General features: G+C 42.9%; 1 protein-coding gene across 1 annotated transcript in view; it reads left to right on the top strand.

Annotated features, from left to right (window-relative positions):
- GPC3 (glypican 3) overlaps positions 1-20,679 on the top strand; it is a 1,537,945-nt gene that overhangs the window by 590,569 nt on the left and 926,697 nt on the right. Inside the window, exon 3 of the mRNA XM_078685953.1 lies at positions 12,033-12,158. Within this exon, the coding sequence (XP_078542079.1) occupies positions 12,033-12,158 (126 nt within the window). The remainder of the gene's footprint in view (positions 1-12,032; positions 12,159-20,679) is intronic.

Here is a 20,679-nt window from a genome sequence, read left to right as displayed (position 1 = left end):
CTGCCTCTGTTTACAATGTGGCCCTGCGATTTGCGGCTTGTGCGCTACCTCTTGTATTCATAGTCCTAAGTCCCGTTCTAAGACAATTCGAGACGAGCAAATGATGCTATATGAACAGATAGATGGTATCATGAATATTGATGTTTCCTGATGGAAAAGTAGGGCACAAGGAGGGAATGTGGAAAAGTAAATTTTACCATGTTGTATGTGCCTACGTGTTCCCCATCCTATGTTATGTGTGCATGATCGATATGCATGTATCCCCTTATGATCGATTAAAGACGCAATTATAGTTGTGTCCAACTCTAGTATGCCAGTTTCCAGTTCTCGTAAAAGCAACGAGTATTAGGCTTATGTTACCACGATTTACAGTGTACACGTTAATTCATTGAATTGTCCCCGTTTCTAGGCCTCAAAAGGGCCCGGACACCAGATTCAAGCTCCAGTCTCCTGAACCCTCTCCGAGGAGCGATGCAGCCCCCACCTGCATCCCTGACCTTTCGCTTACTTCCTGCCGCACAGTGCCCGGCCCGGCCTGGCTCTGCCTGCCTGTCTGCCAAGAGTATGTTATGCTTCTAGTTATCAGTTCAGCCCTCCGTCTTTGCATTCCTAAGCTACTGAACTGCATCAACAGTTTCAGCCATAGTCTAGTCTTTATGTCTCCATGCAAGAGAATTACTGTATTAATATTCATAGAAGATTCATAGCCCACGCATTACACGAAGAATATATGCATGCACTAGCCTTAGAGTCAAGTAGCCTCTGCTCTGATAACTTTTAGTTTCTATCAACATGTACTCCAAACACAAGATACCAGATATGCCATAGGTACATGTCGTCCTGACACCGTAGACTTTAGTCTCCTCTTCTAGTGCAGAAGTCATAGCCCCCAGTTCTCCCTGGTAACACGTCATTGCCCGTTTGCGCGCACCACTAGGTTAAAGGTCCCAGCTGCTCTCAGGTAGCCCCCTCCATGTTTCCGTCCAGTTATGACACTTCTATGACGTTTCACATCACATGTCTCAGTGCACGCCCTGTACACGCCTTCTTCTTCCATCAATGTGTCCTTATCTTTCGCGACTGCTACGCCTACTGCTACGCCTATTGTATGCAATGTAATGTAATGTATGATACTATATATATGCTGCACTGTCGATGAGGCATTGCAGCTGCCATCCATTCTATTTCCGTGCAGGCTATCCCGTTCCTGTCCCTCCCCTTATGCATGATTAAAGCCTGTTAGACTCAGATACCTCGAATCCTGTCTCTTATTTATTGAGCTATCTGTTTTATTCACTGTATTCAAAAATAGTACCGGTAATTAATTATTTATTTACCACAAATAGGCACTGGCACCTGGTTAAATCGGATCCTATTCTAAGTAGCAAAGTCTCCTGTAAACCCATGCTGACATATAGAAGGGCCTGCTCCATGAGGCAAGAGCCGGTTAACAGTAGTCCTGAGATAGTGGAGAGTGGTAGTTGACTTAAAGCCAATCCAGCCTTCACTAAATGTCTAAAATGCAAAGCTTGCAAGCACGGGGTAAACATGAAAGAAGTACAACTGCCCCTCATGGAAAAACCGTGGAAGATTCCAAGTTTCCTGAATTGCAAGAGTGACCATGTGGTCTACGTGTTGCAATGCACATGCCCTTTAACCTATGCGGGAAGCCCAATTCACATAGCTCACATTAGAACTTTGCAGCACCTGAGAGCTGTAAAAAAAAGAGACCAGTCTTACCGTGTTTCAAGGCACATGAATAAAGTTCATGGGGGTAGAGTGGAGGACCTGACGTACAACATAGTGAACTCAGTACCGAGACGAAGAAGAGGTGGGAACAGAGAAATGAATCTAAGAAAACTTGAGTCCAGGTACATTTTGATATTTGACTGTAAAACCCTGAATGGGTTGAACTGTGACAAAGAACTTCATTTGACCTGAAGATAGAAGATGCATGGTAATGCAAGCCTCCCCTCTGAAAATTACAAGCAGTTTTATAAAGAAGCACGTCATTGTAAGAAATATGAAGTTAGGATGTAGTATGAACTCTAGGCTGGCTGTTTTTAGATTTTTATATTTTTTAAACAATAATCTGTACCAATAGAACAAGTGTAAAATAGTTGGATGACTGGAGCAAATACTACAGAGGAGATAAGTCAGAGTATTGGTGGTATAGTATTGTATCAGTAAAAATGGGAGCGTTGTGCAAGGATTATCAATCTCCCATCAGCCATTTAAGGGAATATCTGCTGTAAAAGTAAGCACATGCACTTTAATATATGCTGTAACACATTTGCGCATTTTGCACTGTTATATTTGAGTTATCTCCTCAAGATACCGCAATTACAAGAGAGAAGGACAGTATATCATATTGCACTTGCACTTTATTTTAAACTGCATGCTATGCACAAATCTAAGAAAACCTGCTCTCTCTTCCAAATAACAAAGCAAATTGCTTTTCCGCAGAGGGAGCTGCATCTTAGCAGCGTGGCGCGTTTTAAGTTGGAGAAAAAATTCCCCTTCAATCCTGAGGGACCCTGGGGGCCAACTAGCCCACCAGGTGCTTCCAGTGATGCGCCACTGCGTTGCGTTGCAGAGAGGTGGTCTAGGCCGTGCCCCTTTTTAAATCTCTCTGCTAAGCAGCTCTGTGGCGCTTACTGGATGTACCTAGTGGGCTAGTTGGACCCTAGAGACCCTCAGGATTGAAGGGGAATTATTTCCCCAACTTAAAACAGGGCGTTTTTGCACAGTGCTGAAGGGAGGGGATGGTGTAGGAAAGTGGCTTTATTTATACTGGACCAAAGTAAAATCAGCCGAACTACGAATTCCGATGTACTCAGCTGCTATCAGGAGAGACCTCAGTGCTGCATCTTTGAGCCCAGTACTGATCCTGAAAAGTAATTCTAACCGTACTTACCAGTAACTTGAATTTCCTTCCGTAGGCTAAAATTGTCTGATTTCACTTGGAAATTCTTTCAAGTGTGGAGTTTTGGAACTTTAAAATATTCACCTGAAATCATCCGAACAACGAATTCCAATGTACTCACCTGTTAACAGGAGAGAACCCAGTGCTGCATCTTTTAGCCCAGCACTGACCCTGAAAAGTAATTCTAACCGTACTTACCAGTAACTTGTATTTCTTTCCATTGAAATCCATTGTCTGGTTTTCACCAGAAAAGTTTCTAAGTGTTGATTTTCACAAACTACAAATATTCCTTAGAAATCGCCTGTATAACATAAACGCATTCTTTCAACTGTTTACTGGATCCAGGATCCACCACTGAGTAAGAAAAAGTAACGATAACATTACTTACCTGCTAAGTGAATTTTCTCCCATGGGATAACATTGGTGATTCTATGTGAAAAAGTTTCTAAGTGTCAACTTTTAAAATACAATAATATTCCTCACCTCACTTTTGTTATTTCATCAAGCACAAATCTTATTTTTCTAATGTCAAATTATATTATGTTTGAGACTCATCCATTTGCTACTATGTTTTGGCCTAACAATGCTTCACCATATCTGGGTGCACCATCTCTAGTATGTGATGCATACTAGTGGTCATTCAGTAGTGCACCTACTTCTTTTTCGGCTGAATTTACCGGCCCAGCTAATGCAATTTTATTAACCAACTCTATAGGTGCAGGCCCTTCCAGCATTTCATGTCGTAGAAACTGCAATGCTGATACACCCCTTGGGCACAAGCACGTTTGGCTATGACCCTGTAGCTGTTGCACATCACTTGAAGAATCTATAATGTGAAATAATTGAAAGAATCTTTCATCAAATCTAATATTTTACATATCAGGAAGCCAAACTACACTTGTTTAATAATATTATTAAAGGGTGTTGTAGAGTTTTGGTGGATAGCTGGCTGTCCCACAAGAGTGGCGAAGGTCATGGCCGCCCACCATGTTTAGAGAGTTCAGCTTGCCTGGTGGGTATCACTTTTAATTCAAAGGAGAATTTGCCATGGTCAACGTGATTCATGTGGATGCTCAGCATATGTTTTTATTTTTCAGAAACCAGCACCCAAAGCTGAAGTTTGATTTAGAAAAACTAAACAATAATGGCCCTGACACCCTAGGATGCTTTATGTTAATGTTCGTGGCCACCAGTATCAATGTCAGAAGATCTGCCCTAAATAGAGTGCACGGTGCAATGTGCTTAGATCAATAACACCGTCTCTCTGGGGCTGTAGGTCTAAGGTTTCCACCTGGGGCTGTAGGTCCAAGATTTCCACCCACAGAAATGTGATGGTTTTGCCAACTCTAAATAAAGCAGACAAGAGAAAATGACATTTTTGCAGACAGAGTAAACGTCCACGTTTGTGGTGGGGTATCTTGTCTGTAGGATTACATTCTTCTTGTGGTTATCTGTCAAAAGTTGCTTGATGTCTTGTCATCTCTATTAGAAGTAACATATTTATTCAAAATAATTAATGCTGATAGAGTAGTGTACTTCAGTGTTATTGAGGGCCATGTCAAGTAATGCTTTCCATTAAACACTCTTTAATAGTGTTTTGATTTTCATTTTGAACAACAATATATTCTTCACAGCCTCTGTCGCACTTTTTTGAGACATCCGCATTGGGAACTTGGTCATAAAATATATGGGGTTATTTCGATGACACCCAGTTGGCGGTCCCGACCGGCTAATATAATGCGACGAACACTGTTTGGTCGCATTCAACTTTCCTCAATGTGAACTCATGTTAGGGCCATAAACCGGCTGTAACACAAGCCCCCATTGAGAAAAGGAAGGTGCAGTTCATCCCTGCACCCGTGGCATGCACCTCAAGGTGCCTGCCACAAGGTGCAGGGATTAATGGGGGGAATCATAGGAACTTCCTCTTTCCGACAAGTTGGACAGGTGGGCATTGAAACCATGTCGCAAACCGAGATCGTAATCTCAAGGGAGGAAAGACCCGCCCTTGAGATTACTTGCTGGCTTCCGACTGGCAAATAGGCTCTCCAAGCCCATCGGAAGCCTGCGGGAGTGACCGGCCGGTTTACTTCCGAACACCTCCAACATATTGAGGCAGTCGGAAAGTAAACCGATCTGCCCATTACGATGCGTATCAGAGCCATTACGGGCTGTATCGTGATCGGCCCCATAATGTTTTCCAATGTTTTTTTTATCTTTAAAAATAAATATTTTGTTATACCTGGGGAATCCTGGTGCTTCTAAACAGGAAAAACATTTTTTTATAATATACCCTAGTGTTTGCACAATCTGATATGACTGCAGTCACTGCCTTAAAACATTACATGTACTACACTTCTGCATACTGACATAAATGTTCCTCTTAATGATTTTGTTCAGCTGCTCCTCCTGCCTTCTTGTCACACCATTCAGGTTTTGCTATATTTCATTTACATTTCCAGATGAACCCTGCATCTCCCCCCCAATAGTAGGTCGTGTCTCGCCAGCTTCAGAAAGTCCCTGTGACCCTTCACTTGTGGCTGCATGTTTCCCTTGTCTTGCTGAAACTTATGTTGTAGCTTGCCTTGTTGTAAAATGAGGCATAACAGGGTGGTCACAGTGCAGTTGGTTGGGGGTCACAGCACAGTGGGATGACATTGGCCAATTGGTGGTCGTTGTAGTTGAAGACAGGACACTACTGGATAAATTAGTATTGATGGTACCAGTGAGAGTGGTTGGGCAGCCCATGCAAACCTTATGGTCTTGCTGTTTCATCTTAACTGTCTGATGTGACAGTGGGGCTACTACTCTCACGGAAGGCATGTGATGTTCCTTCTTCAGACAGTGTGGAGAGTGGTGTGGAATCGGTACCCTGTTGCATGTCACAGAAGAATGTATTGTAGGATGAGTATTGTCACATGATTTCCTTATTATGAACCACATAGCTTTTTCACATGTACAAATATTATTAGATTAATTCTAACAATGTTTTATGTCTAATACTTTATATACTCAATGATTAACATGCATAGGAGTTTTGAACTATTTAGCTATATTTTATAATTGTTTACTAAGTAATTTTCAGCTGTTAGAAATTATCTAGACCCTTATAATGACAATGGGGACAGGGATCTCAATTTTGAATGTGAATGATGACCCGTGTACCATATGGTGTTGTTACATGTTACATGGCTCTCCCTAAAACATGGTAACATAGGCTCATAGACAATTGGCATATTATTTACTTATAAGTCACTAGTAAAGTGCACTACATGTGCATGTAAATTAAATATTACTAGTCGGCCTGTAGTACTGATTGTGACACCCACTTAAGTAGCCCGCTAACCATGTCTCAGGGCTGCCATTGCAAAGCCTGTGTGTGCAGTTTAAACTGCCATTTCGTCCCGGCAAAACAAACCTTTTGCCTTCCTTTTTAAAACCTATAAGCTACCCCTTGTGTAGGCCTTGGACTGCTCAGAGTGCCGGGTGAAATGTATTTAAAAAGTAGGACATTAACTTTCAAGTTTTACATGTCCTAGTAGTGAAAAACTCTTTAATTAATGTTCACTATTGCAAGGTCTATATCTCCCACAGGATAACATTGGGATTACCTTATTACCTTCTATAAGTGTAATTTCCAAATGGGAAGATATGATGGTTTCAAGTTTGAAGTCTCTGGAATCCTAATTTAAAACTCTAACTTATTGTGAAGATGGATTTTACATTACAATTCTGAAAATGCCACTTTTAGAAAGTGGACATTTTCTTGCTTTAGCTATTTGGTGACTGAAGTCTGTCTCTGATCACATTACATGGTGAAGTTGGCAGTTGGACTTGGTGTATTCCTCCTAGAGCGCCTCCCACAATGGGAGCTTAGGTTTGTCTCAATGGACCATCCAGGGGAGGATGGGAGGTAGGAGCTGGGCACAGCATCACTTACATCTGAATAGGCTATGTCATGTCCACCCACAAAGGGTTGTATATCCCCCCTTAGGGAGTCTAGAATCAGGGCAGGAAGGCAAGACATCTGTGGACTTCAGAGGCATTTCTTTGAAGTCTCCCCCACTTCAAAAGCACCACTGTGTATAAAGACTTGACCTCAGACACCACCACTTCAGTACAATTTTGGACCTGTGGATACTTTGCCCGCAAGAAAGACACTCTGCTGGACTTCTCTCTGCTGGGCTCCTGCTTTGCTGTGCTGATCTGCTACCTACATCCCTCTTACCTTGTTGAGAAGGACTGGACTTCCATCTCTTGACCCCAGAAACAAGGGTGACCCCATGGGTCAGTTGGCTGACCTCCTGAACTGAAGCCTTAGAGACATAACTGGCTTCCAACCCCTGCACCTGGACTCTGTCATCTCTAAGCCTACCCTGAGAAGTGGTGCCACCCCAGTCCTGGACCCTTGGAAGTTGGGCTAAGGTGCTAGCAAACGTAACTGACCCATATTCTCTTCTGAGCGGTGCCCCCCGAGCAGAACCAATGCATTGCTGCTGCTGCCTGGATTGGACCTGTTGCAAAAGACTTGCATCGCTGCCATCTCTCGCATCTTGGGACTGAAGCATCGCCTTTGGAATCATTGCTGCATGGTGCTTTCTGGAGCAAGCTCCTTGCACCCCTTTTTGACAGCAACCTTGACAACGAGGACGAAACTCCGCATCGCAGCTTCACTGCTTATCGGATTAGACACATGGCCTCTGCTGCACCTCAGAGTCTCGACACCGGACTTTGCATCAGAAACCTCGTCAACAAGATCCTCGATGTTGACGCATCAGGAACTCGCACCGCAGCCCCTCCGCATCTTCCAACCAATGCATTGCCTCCGCAGCTCGATGCATCTTCGATGCGGATTCACGCAATGCACTGCAACCAGGATTTAAAGTACTCTGCTCTGTTCAGCAGGTCAAACTGGAACCCTGTAGCTGACCGATGCTCCATCACGATAGGCCTGAACTTGTGACTTTGTCCCAGCGCTACCAGATATCCCCAAAAGTTTTTTTTTTGCTTCTTGGCACTATTTTTCACTATAAAATTTAAAAATCAAGTTCTCCAGTGCTACTAACTGGATTTTTGTAATTTTGGTTGTGTTTTATTTATTAAAGTCAGATCTACATTTCTAACTCAGTGTGGATCTTTTTGTGTGGATTGTCACTGTTTTACTGGTTGAAGTGTTGCATAAATAATTTACACACAACCTCTAAGTTTAGCCTGATTACTCTGTGCCAAGCTACCAGAGGGTGAGCATAGCTTAGTTTAGGCCTTGCCTGCCTCTTACCCTGACTAGGGTTGTGATTCCTGCTTGACCCAGACTCATACCCCAGTCAACCAGTAACCCAGTTTCTAACACATTTGTATACTTTCCTGACAGAGATTACAGTGGTTTCATATGAGGCGCTGTCATGACACAGCAGTTTTTGTGTGTGGCCACCATGCTCAAGGTGGGCATTCATTACCTTTTTTCATCAACCAAAATAGGTTATTCTAGAATTTTGGAAATAATGCAATTATAAATGACAGACACCCTTGCAGTATGCCCACAGCATGTGTGGTTCATTTTATAATATTCATGTTTATGTCTAACAGTATGTACATACAAGCCACAAACATGTTAAATATAATTTGAAAACATATGCACTCAGTATGTAGGACTTTGCGATGTTCATTGCCTAAAGGCCAAATGGCTTGTTCAAACGTCATAGTCGGAGGGAATAAGGGGGAGTCTGACTTCGACAAGGGATCCTTTCACCTAAATTGGGAGGGTTGGTTGTCCCTGTATTTACTTCCTACTATAGGCCATCCCAGCTGCGCTACATGTGGAAATGGTAAAGAGTGGATAAGGAGAAACAATGGTACCCCCCGAGCCATATGCTGACTGGGAGATGGGGCCATCACATGGGATAAAAACTGGGCTAGTGCAGCGACTGAAACTGCGGTGCTTGGAGAAGTAAATGTTAAAAATAAAGTTGACAGGTTACCCCTCCTGGAGCTGGGTGACCTTCTCCACAAAGGTACTATCAAATCAAATTAAAAATGACTCACCCCAAGGTGAATCCCAGGGGCTTTGTTACATGCATTTACAGCATTGGGTATTGAAGGCAGAGTTGACAGTAGTAAGTACTCAGTAAACAATTGTTTTCAATAACTAAACAATGCCTACAATACACTAATATATATGGCATTAGGGTGAATAACTCCAGGGCATCCTAGACACCATCCTTATTTAGACCTTAGCACTCATGGTACTCTGTCTCAAACATGGCATACTATTTTGGCCATTATTAAGCCACCTTGTTGAATAGACAAAGTGGAATGCATCTTTTAAAGAGAGGAAATGACGGGCATATTTAGACCTTTATCTAAACCTATATATTGTGAATTCATTGAGTTAAAACCACTGTGATTATGTAGCATGAGTAATGCTGCTCAGCCTCACAAAAGACTCATGGCAAAATCTAGTTTGCATGAACCTTGAGTAAACACAACCTTGTCTCTCTTCATGTGTGATTTCCTTTATAAGCGTGGAGATGTTTAGCCCTTCAATCTTGACTAATTGCGTTTTTTTGGTGCCTTCCCTTGACCTGGCGCTTGGTCCTAACCTTAGCGCTGGAGGTACAGTGGCTGAGGTGTGTGGTTATAGAACATTGCAGTCCCAAGATCAGTATTATGACTGGCAGCTTGACGACTCTTGGCATTACAGCGGATTGTGGCATGACCCATAGGGACAGTTTGTATGGGTGTTGTTGTGAGGAGCACCCTTATTTGTTTAGTTGTTGTCAGATTTGCCTCTGTGTGCCATTTCTTGCTTATCATTCACTAGTGAGCATTTGATTCTAATGTTGGACTTTATGACTCCTATACCATCTGCCCTGCTGGGCACTTATTGTCACGGATGAGCACTAAGTGTTGTTAAATGAATCTTTTTAAACATTTATTTCTGATTTGCTTGTTGATCGTGTGACTGTTTGTATGTGTGGTGCGCTATCTAACTGCTCTGTACATGTATGATATTCGAATTGCAGCTGGCATAACACCATGTGCATGTGTAAAGGGGATTTACATGGATGGGAGTCATTTTGTGCCATTCCAGAGGTCCTGGCTAGAGATCATTTTTGTGTTATTGGTTTTGTGCAAAGTGTTCATGTGTGGTTTCCAACTAGATGTCATTATGGTGGTGTCGGAGTGCTCATGTGTGATGGACAATCTGGCCAACTCAAAGTATACCAGGTTTTGAACTTGAATTCCTACTTGGCAAGTAGTGACATCACATGACCAACTCAAAGAAAAATGCATCAGGGCTGCCCATGCATTCCTGAACTGCTGTAATCAAATACTGCAGCCGGCACATTACAAAGTAAATCCTTTCGACATAGTGAATTTGACAAACATTTTCAAAAGCCCACTTTTAACAATAGCTAAGGGACCTGTAGGTCATACCTTGGAGTTCACAAAACCTGTGTTCGCAATGTGTAAAACTGTGACATGCCAAACATGGAGTCGACATATTTCACCGGTAAGTGATTAAAAAAAGTATTACGGCTGAAGTGGCTTTTCCATATTGCCATGGCCTGCTTTGAGAATAAAAGTGATGTTCTCGCAAGTTGGCTTTGTGAAGAATTACAGTGAGTCATCGTTGAGATATTTACCAAAAATCATATTCATTGGTGAGCATAGATGTTTAATGTATATGCCCCAATGATGGCTGCAACAACATTTATGGAGCTGTGCCTGAAGCTCAGGCAGTCGGTAAATTGGTTCTACCAGGATTCGCCTCTTCTAGAGGCAGAGGTACAACGTGTCAAAAATAGAAGAGAAAAATATGAACTAGTGGGCAGGACTTCCTGATTTCTCCCACTCACAGCATTTTGTCTCAAAGATTCAGGCTCATGCAAGACCTTGGAAACCAGCCTCCAACCTTAAGACTGGCGAAGCCGAAGTTCTCTGCCTTGACCTGAAAAGTAAACAAGTCCACATTTTTACCTTGCCATCAGAAAGGTGATTCAAGCAAGTTTCAAGTTGGCCCTGCTCAGAACCTTTGTATCCAAGATTGAAAACTTCAAGGGGACGCTGAATTGATGATAGCTTGATTCCTGAGGCTTTTATTGACCACGGTTACCAGTCTTGTCCTGCAGGAGAATTTTGACATCCATTTAGGGACCAAGTTCGAAGGCCAAATTATTGACTGGAGTGATTTGCTAGGCTCAAGGGGCCCCATTCACAGAACTAACTGAAGACAAAATCCTAAACTTACTAACCGATTGGTATTCACAGAAGGCACTTACTCATTTTGGTATTCACAGAAGGCACTTACTCATTTCGATATTCACAGAAGTCACTTACTCATTTTGGTATTCACAGAAGTCATTTAGGAGTCCTAAAGTTAGGACTCCTATCTTTACTACTCCTAAACTGAGAGAAATCCTAACTTTAAGACTTTCGGTATTCACAAAAGACATTTAGGAGTCCACAAGTTAGGAGTCCTAACTTTACTACTCCTAAACTGAGAAAAATCCTAACTGTAGACTTACGGTATTCACAGAATGCATTTAGGAGTCCTAAAGTATCTGACTTGTGTTTCAACTAAAAAGGTGCTTATCTCCAATTCACTAGCACTAATAGACTGTTATTGCTATGTCAAGACACCTGGGTTCTTTTTGACATTTTCTTCAAAAACTTGTATTTCATCATCACATTATCCAGTTTTTATCATTTTTATCATGTTTCACTTATTATATTTTTCTTGCTTCTCGAAATTGGTTTCAAAATTTTACTATTTGGCTTCTTGACTTTAATGTTGTTTGTTCATGTTGAAATACTTGAATTTCTTTGTGCACAGTCTGTCACTTTTGTGCCATCGCTACTGGGGTAAAGTCAGCATTTCTCAGTAAAACTACATTCACCCATCAAGGCACGTGATTACTAACATTGTGATCATTTATACCATGCTACCACCCTTGTTCCTGATCCAATATTACACACACACGTAATACACTCAATGTATAATGACTTTTAAATTGTGCAATATAATAGGGATTCTTGTGATTGTGGACAGCAGACCTGGCTGCATGTACATACGTAACGTTTGGACTTTTGCCTTTGGTTCTAGGGAATTTATTCTAAAACTGAAATCCCACAGCAACTTTTACAGTAGCCTACCTGCAAAGATTTGCAGGCACACCTCAGTAGTTTGGAATGACACATTCTGTTGGAATGGTCAAGGAACAGTTGAAAGGTAAGCATTTCCAAGTTGATATAAAAGTTATGTCAAAGTAAACATCATGGATCATGAAATATACATGTATGTGACAGTATGAAGATTTTGGACCAAGTTTCATTCTTAATCCTGAATCAGCAGTTGCTTAATGGAACTGTAGATTAAGAAAACATAATGTTTGTAACTTTTTACCTCAAAGTTCCCAGCATTTCTTCTACTTATATGCAACATCACATACTTGCTCCCAAACCAAACATTAATGATGTGGCATGCTCAGGCATGTGATGGATGCATGAGCAGGTAGATCCCTCAACCATACAGAGAGGAGCATTCTTCTGCAACTGACCTTCCCTACAAAAGGTGTGAGTACAGTAGTGCAGGGGAAAGTGTAACACTTGCAGGAGACAATTATGTCTCATCTGTGCATGGTTGTGCTCTGCACACTAGCGCTTATGCAGGAAAGCTGTGTTGAACATAATTTGATTTCTACCCTTTTATCATAGGTGAAAATTAGGTATTTTTCCAACTGTTAGGATTTGTTTAAAGGATGATGGTAATACTGCATAAAAAGGGTTAAAACCTGAATAACTACACTTGAGCTGAACAAATGAGTGTACATTAACATTGGAGATTTGAATGTGTAACTTATTGTATAATGTATGCTGCTTAATTCTTGATGTTTTGTCTAGACCCTTCCAAATGTATTTAAGAATTGTTTTTATAAGAAGAGTACTAAGTAGATTTAAGGCTTGGATTATCCTTAGCATTTTTTTTAAAGGTGGACACTGACAAAAATATGTTTTTTTCAAGAGTTAGCAAAAAGTTTGATTTGGTGATTTAGCATGATGTCCATTATTTCACTGAAAGCACTGAATTCGATTAACATATTCATGGTTTTTTTATTTATAAATTGACAATTCTGAATGAGGTGTACAACTTTTTCATACAGAAAGAGTCACAGATTTGCAAATTCTAAAGATGCTGCATAACCTCATGCCTCAAATTGATTAGAGGCACCATTGAAAATAAATTTGCTGCGTTTCTTCCTCATATAACTTTTCAAAAATGTACATGAAAGTACATTTAGTGAGGTACTGATTCAATAAGGATACAAAAATATCACAAATAATTCTTAGCGAAAATGTAAATGAGTTCCATCTAGAGTAATTCTCACCTGGTCCCGTTATTAAACATATCCAATTTTAAAAACTTGTTCATAAGAATTTGTTGTTATTCACTAAGAACTGGGCGAAATTGTGCAATATAGGTTCTTTTGGACTGGATTGCCATTCATGGTCGACAGGTTACAAAAATCTGATCACACATTTTTTTCATGAAGCTTTTTATTAAAGCATAAGCAAACATTCACTGCTCTGTCACTGCCCAGCCAATGACAATAAAGCATCAACTTTAGTCAAACGTGTACAAAATTTCAGCGGTAAAGAGGTAGAATATTTCTATACATATTGCCGGACAAGTAGTACCAAGCCTTTTTCCACTCCAGCAAACCCTTCTCTCCTGCTTCGGAACCCCATCTGCCTAAAGGAGGAACCCACCTCCAATCATCCCATATCACACCAAACTTCCAAAGTAACAATATGTTCATGCCTACCCAGTTATTTATTACACACAGTCAATCTTCATGCAGGAGAAGAAAAGCGGACCTTCTTTCACTTAATCGAACAAACCCGGAGCCCTCCACTGGGAGGGAAGTGTAGTATGCGACAGGCCACCACTCAACATACTATAAACAGGATTCTATTGCCCTTTGTATAAAAGGTGAGTGCCATTCATGCTGCACACTAATCGTTACATCACCAGAGTAGACGCAAGTCTTTTATATCATTGGGTGAGTGGGGGACACTCTGATTGTTTCCAAATGTAAACACTAGTCAACTTATCAGCACCTAAGCATTGCAATACCATAAGCCATTCAAATATCCTCATGAGCTTCAACACAATGGGCTTTTTTTACCTAAAAGCATCACCTCTGGAGTAGAGGAAATGGGAATCCAAAATAGGAATGTGATCATTTACTCAACTTCTCCCCAGAAAATATTTATCTTGAGTCATGCCCATCAGATAAACAGTGCCTCCCACAGAGCTCTACAACCTCGCAAACATCCAGGGGAGCAATATGGTGCATGCAGTGTAATCAGGAGGTAGAATAGTGCCATCCATACCACACTTTCAAGTGCAATTCCTTGCCCAAAGACTATATGGAGTAGGACTGAATATCCCTCTCGAGCATTCATAATGTTTTGCTGTGAATAGTTTTCCCAGAACCCACTCGTATTTTGTATTGGGTTTCCATATAGCTTGGGCTTCTGTGTCAATAGTAGTCAATAAAGATTGGAAAGGGTGACCCTGGTGTCTATCATGATAGGAAAAACTGTTTTGAATGGGGTTTAATCTCTAATAGCTGCAAAACAGATGGAGGCAGGGTGACACAGTGCCTAATCCGAGTATAGCGCAGCTGTTCTATGTGAGCGAGGGCATAAATTGTCTTACGGTAGGAAAAAGACTTGGGACCTGTCCTGTCATACATATCAGAAATCCTCCTATAGCCTTCCTCCATCTCATGTTGAAAGGCATGCTTCTCCGAAACAGGAACGTATGGTGCTGTCACAAATGTTCAACAGTATTTTCAGGAATCAGTCAGGAAATATGTGTTTAGAAGCAAGGAAACTGGTGTATTTTTGGTTGAATATATTTCTAAAAAGCTTTCTTTCTTTCCTTAGAAAAACTAATTAAAGATCATGTGAAAAATCTTTCATGGCAAACCATTTCATGTTCTGACATTCCCTATGTATAGTATGACTGGGTGTGATGGTTCTTTAAGATATACCATGTATTTTCGGTTTTTGTCCTGTTTTTGTTTGCATATATTTTGAACCTTCTGGAGCTCACTAAAATCTATTGACATATTTTTGATATAAAACGTATATATTCTAATGTAAAAATACAAAACAAACATTTCTACTTATGAAAAATAAATTATGAAAATAGTGGTCTAATTTATGATTCTCTATATTGTAAACATACTGTTCCTATATTAAGTTAAATTGGAGAAGTTTATTTTAAGTTTTTTGCTAGTATCCTTCCCTGGAAACTTCTCCATTTTCATTGATTTGTTTAGGGGCCCTCTTCTGTTTTTGAATACTTACCAGTGTTGCACCAGCGTCCGATGGATAGTAAGCTGACTGACCCCAGGAAGCTTTCTCAGGAGAAGGACCACTGGATCAGTACCAGGGTCCACAAGGGGTAGGTGGGAGACTGAGCCACGGGTGAGCAGGATCCCCAGCAGAAGAGTGGGGACAGACAAAGGTAATCAGACGGAGTTCTCTAAATGCCCAAATCTAGTTTCCAGGGTAAAGGTTCCCAGCCCCTAGTGGAAAGAAACCTTATCTCTCTACAGGTAAGCCTGTTTTGCGTGTGGTCAGGAGGCTCACTTGAGGGGGGATCCCAAGTGTCCCAAGTACAAACCAGCACCCACTGGTGTGCAGTCACATGGGTTGATTAGTGTAGTGCTTGGGGAAGAGTTGGGTCCATGTGAAGGGTGGGAGTGACCTTAGAGGACCCTTGTCTCACTTGGGGACAGTGAGATGGTCCAGAGGACCCTCATGCCTAATAGCACTAAAAAATACAGGCAGTGGGTGACCATCAATAGCCCGAGGGTGGAAACTCTAAGAGACACTGGAGCCAGTGTGACATCTGTCAGGTGTCAGCTGGTGTCTGAGGAGCAGGTGGTCCCCAATGTACTTCACCCTGTATATGCAACAAATAACTTTGAGAGCCTGTGTAAGTTGGTGCAGGGTCCCTTTGAATGGGGGGATCACCTTGAAAGTAGTTGTGAGTCCACCCATACCTGTTGATTTTCTGCTTGACAAAGGCCTGGACAGTTCCCTTGGGAGAAGGTAGAACACTGGTCTCATCTCGAAATGTTGTGTCTGCCTGAGTGTGCATGTGGATGGTCAATGGGAGCTAGTAAATGTGATCAAGAGGATCTGGAGCCTGAAAGAGTGGCCCAGGTGTCTGCCAGAAAGAGGAAGGACAGTTAGCATGGAAAACTGGCCCAGACGTTTCTACAGACCAAGAGGAGGCAGACCTTGAGGATTATGCCCTGGAGCCTACAGGGGAGCGACTGGTCGATCTGGAATACAATGGATCAACTAGGAGATTGGTTTCTGTACAATGAGCCTAAGGTTGCTGTGCCAGGGTCAGTCCGTGTGCTGGTTTACCCCTGTGCTTCAGACCCTTCCTACCTGGTCTGGCTCATGACGTGCCTTTGGCAGGATCTTTGGGGCAGAACAAGACCTCTGACAAGCTTGTCACCCACTTCTTTTGGCCCCAAATGTGAAGGCACTCTAATGCACATTGTAGGTCTTGCCAAACTTGCCAGGCAAGTGGTAAGAGTGGGAGGACAGCTAAGGCTCCTCTCCAACCTTTTCCTGTGGTGAGCCCCCGCATTTGAGCGGATGAGAGTTGATATTGTGTGGCCTCTGGACCCCAAGACAGCCTAAGGCAAAAAGCACATCCTAGTCTTGATGGACCATGCCACCCGGTACCGCCGTTGATGGGGATCTTTTCCCACGTGGGTCTCTCCAGAGAGGTAGCATCTGACCAAGAAACTAGCTTCATATCCAAGTATATGATGTCTCTGTGGCAGGAGTGAGGTGTAACCTATAAGTTCACCACTCCTTAGCACCCCCAAGGAAATGGTTTGGTTGAGAGATTCAACCGAACCTTGAAAGGCATGATTAAGGGTCTCACAGAACCCATGAGGAATAAGTGGGACATCCTCTTGCCATGTCTTCGGTTTGCTTACAGAGAGGTACCACTGAAATAGTTAGGGTTCAGTCCCTTTGAATAGCTGTATGGACATCCTGTAAGACACCTCTTAGTCTGGTGAAAGAAGGCTGGGAGAAAGCTCCCAGTTATCCGCCCAAGGATATTTTTAGCTACATGTAGGCCATCAGAAACCAGACTGCGTGCTTTAGGAAGGTAATTTAGGCAAACCTATAAGCCAGCCAGCGGGAGTTCAGACAATGGTATGACCAGAATAAGAATGCCACTCTGGTTGAGTTTCAACCTGGCCAGAAAGTGTGGGTCATGGCCCCAGTAGAGCTTTGCGCTCTACGGGACAAGTGTACTGGGCCTTTTGAGGTGGTAGAGAACAAGAGTGATGTCAACTATTTGGTGAACTTGCAGATTCCAAGGAACCCTTTGATGGTCTTTCATGTGAACCGCCTCAGATCTCACTTTGAGAGGTCTGAAGTGAACATGCGCTTAACAACAGATGATGGGGTGGAAGAGGAGACAGAACCTCTTCCTGACCTCCTGTCTGCCAACGAGCAAGATGGGTCAGTAGAAGGTGTGAACCTTTACCCTGCACTGACCACTGAACAGCAGAGTGACTGTCACCAGTTGTTGGAACAGTTTGCCAATCTGTTTTCCTTGACCCCAGGTGTCACCCACTGGTGTATCCATGATGTGGACACTGTGGACAGCCCTCCTGTAAAACACAAAATGTACAGGTTGACTGACAGGATCAAGGCCAGGATCAATGAAGACTTTTCTAAGATGTTGGTGTTAGGGGTGATTGAGCCCTCCAAAAGTCCTTTGGCCAGCCAAGTGGCCTTAGTCTCAAAGGCTGCTGAACCTGGTGCCACGCCTGAACTTTAGTTCTGCGTGGACTACCATGGGCTCAATTGTGCCAACATGACTAATACGCACCCCATCCCCAAAGCTGATGAGCCCATAGATCGGTTGGGGGCTGTTAAGTTCCTCAGCACGTTTGATTTACCGCCTGGGAACTGGCAGATTGCCTTGACTGATGGGGCCAAGGAGAGGTCTGCATTCTCAACACCAGAGGGGCACTACCAATTCTGGGTTTTGCCCTATGAGTTAAAGAATGCCTCTGCCACCTTTCAGAAGTTGGTCAACAAGGTGTTGGCCGGACAGAAGGATTTCAGGGCCACCTTCCTGGATGACATTGCAGTGTTCGGTTCCAGATGGAAAGATCACTTGCTGCACCTCTGGGAAGTGTTGAAGGTTCTGCAGAAGGCAGGCCTTACTATCAAGGCCAGGAAGGACCAGATGGGGCAGGGTTTTGAGGTGTACTGAGGGAACAAGGTGTGAAGCGGCCAGGTGACACTCCTACAACCTAATATTGACACCATTCTGGCTTGGTAACCCCCCAAGACACAGACTGAGGAGAAAGTCTTTTTAGGTCTCACTGGATATTATAGGAGATTTGTCAAGAGATATTGTTGCCCCTTGACTGAACTGACTTCCAGGAAGCAGCCAAGGAAAGTGATCTGGACTGATGGCTGTCAGACTGCTTTTGATGCCCTGAAATCTGCCATTTGCACGGCACCCGTGTTCAAGGCACCCAACTTCTTCCAAGAATTTGTTGCACTGACAGGTGCTTCAGAGCATGGTGTGGCAGTGGTGCTCTCACAACTGAACAATGAGGGACTGGACCAACCTGTAGCCTTCATTGGCAAGAGATTACTTCCCAACAGAGGTGGAGTGCAATTGAGTGAGCGGCTTTTGCTGTGGTCTGGGCAGTAAAGAAGCTAAAACCGTACTTGTTTGGGACTCAGTCCCCGGAGCAGATAGGCCACAGGCCCCTCTGATGGTTAATGCAGATGAGGTGTGAGAACCCAAAACCTTTGAGGTGGTCCATTTTACTGTTGAACACGGCTCGGACACAGAACACGCCAATGCTGGTTGTCTGTCCAAATTTTTCTGCCTTAGTGATGAGAACTCCCAAGAGGGTGGGTGGTTTTCCCCACTTTTCAGCTGGAAGGGACATGTGTTGGACCTGGCATCCCTGGCAAGGTTTCCAGAAGTCTTTTTGCCTCTACCATCGGTATTCAAGGAGAGAACAAAGACTGGACTTTACTTTGAAACCTGCTTGAGAAGAATGTTCAAGGGCTGTGTGTGCTTGCCTCCTATTTTTAAATCTGAGGGACAGAAAGACTTCACATACAGCCTTCTTAAACTGCACTGCTGGGAGTTCTGACCTGCCTATTCTGGTTCTGGGCCCAAGGAGGTTGTTCCTGCTACAGAAAGCTGTGAAGAACTGACGAAATCTACAAAACTAATACTTCTCTTTTCTTGTGGCTAAATTTTCCGACACCGCACCGCGTGCAGGAGAAATTCCTGACACACAGCCCCATGCAGCCAAAGAAATCAAACCACCACCTGCCCTTGGCCCAAGAAACCGCCACACACCAACTCCAACAGAGGCCTTGCTGTGCGGCTAAAAGAACCGAAGCAGCGGCTATGGAAATCAACCCAGCACCCATAGCACTTGAATGTTCTCACGCATCGCATCTGTGCAGCAAGTTTTTCCAACGCAACACCCACAGACCAGAATCTCTTGGGAAAACTACGCATCACTTTCCCCTACAATCTCGATGTGAAGCATCACTTCTCCTGCATGCAACAGAACTGTTGCATCCCCTCCCCCATGACTCAGGAACTGAAACAACGCTGCGTTTTCCGACACTTTCCTCCTCTGCGGCTGTAATCCTATGCGTTCACATTTGACGCGTTTCCTTGTCCAGCCGGTTTGATCATTCCCGCTATGATGGCTATGGACTCTCTTTGAATTGGACTACTATTGAACTATTATCAAGTATCTAGCTTGTGAAGGTTGTTGATAGAGGCGCTCCTTTTTATTTAGTTCAAAGGTTTTTTGTTGAGCTCATTGTTACTTCAATGGGGCATCCTCGCGCTACTCCAAACACAAAACCACCTTCTCTGGACTACTGCTTAAATGGAGGTTGAGAGAGGGAAATGAGAGAATTTAAAAAAGCCAACTGGAAGACTCCTTAGACAAAGTGAATAATCAAGTCTTAAAAAAAAAATCTGAAGGCAACCCATTTTTTCAGTTAGTTTCAGGGAAAGGGGGGGTCTAATACCAGGCTTTAGCTCCTAAAACAGAAAATGATCTTCCACCTGTGGTTCTCAATATAAAATTGGGGGCTTGAAGGAGTATTGTGTTGCTTGCTCTTAGAATCCTTTGAGTACTGAAGCATGTGAAACCGTTGGAGAGATATTTCGGAACTGTTGATGGAAGGGTCTGAAAAATGTAGTCATGGATTTAAATAAAATGTGTTTACATACAGGCAGCCAATGGAGTATCTTCAGCCCCTCAGTTATGGGGTTCCTGTGAGGGAGGATGGGCAATAATCTTGAGTTTGCATTTTGTAATTTGTTAAGTAGGTATATTGGTGTACCTAGATAGGGACTATTACCGTAACTAAGCTTGACCTGACCTGCAGCGTGATTGTATAGCGCGCTGCGCTTAGAGTGGCAACAGTGTAACTTTCGGCTTGCACTTTTAAGAATTCCTGTTTTTGTCATTTTTTTTTTCATTTCCTTTCTCGTTCCCCTGGTTTTAACTGCTGGCCCTCTTACTTGCACTATAATATTGGTAAACTCACCGCTTCTTTTGCGGGTCCCTTTTCCATCTCCACTATTACGGCGGACATCTTGGAGGGAGAGAAGGACGCCTGGCGGCGCC

The sequence above is a fragment of the Lissotriton helveticus genome, chromosome 4_1, assembly GCF_964261635.1.
Source record: "Lissotriton helveticus chromosome 4_1, aLisHel1.1, whole genome shotgun sequence".
NCBI classification, from domain to species: Eukaryota; Metazoa; Chordata; class Amphibia; order Caudata; family Salamandridae; genus Lissotriton; species Lissotriton helveticus.
This window is presented reverse-complemented; position numbering and strand designations above follow the sequence as displayed.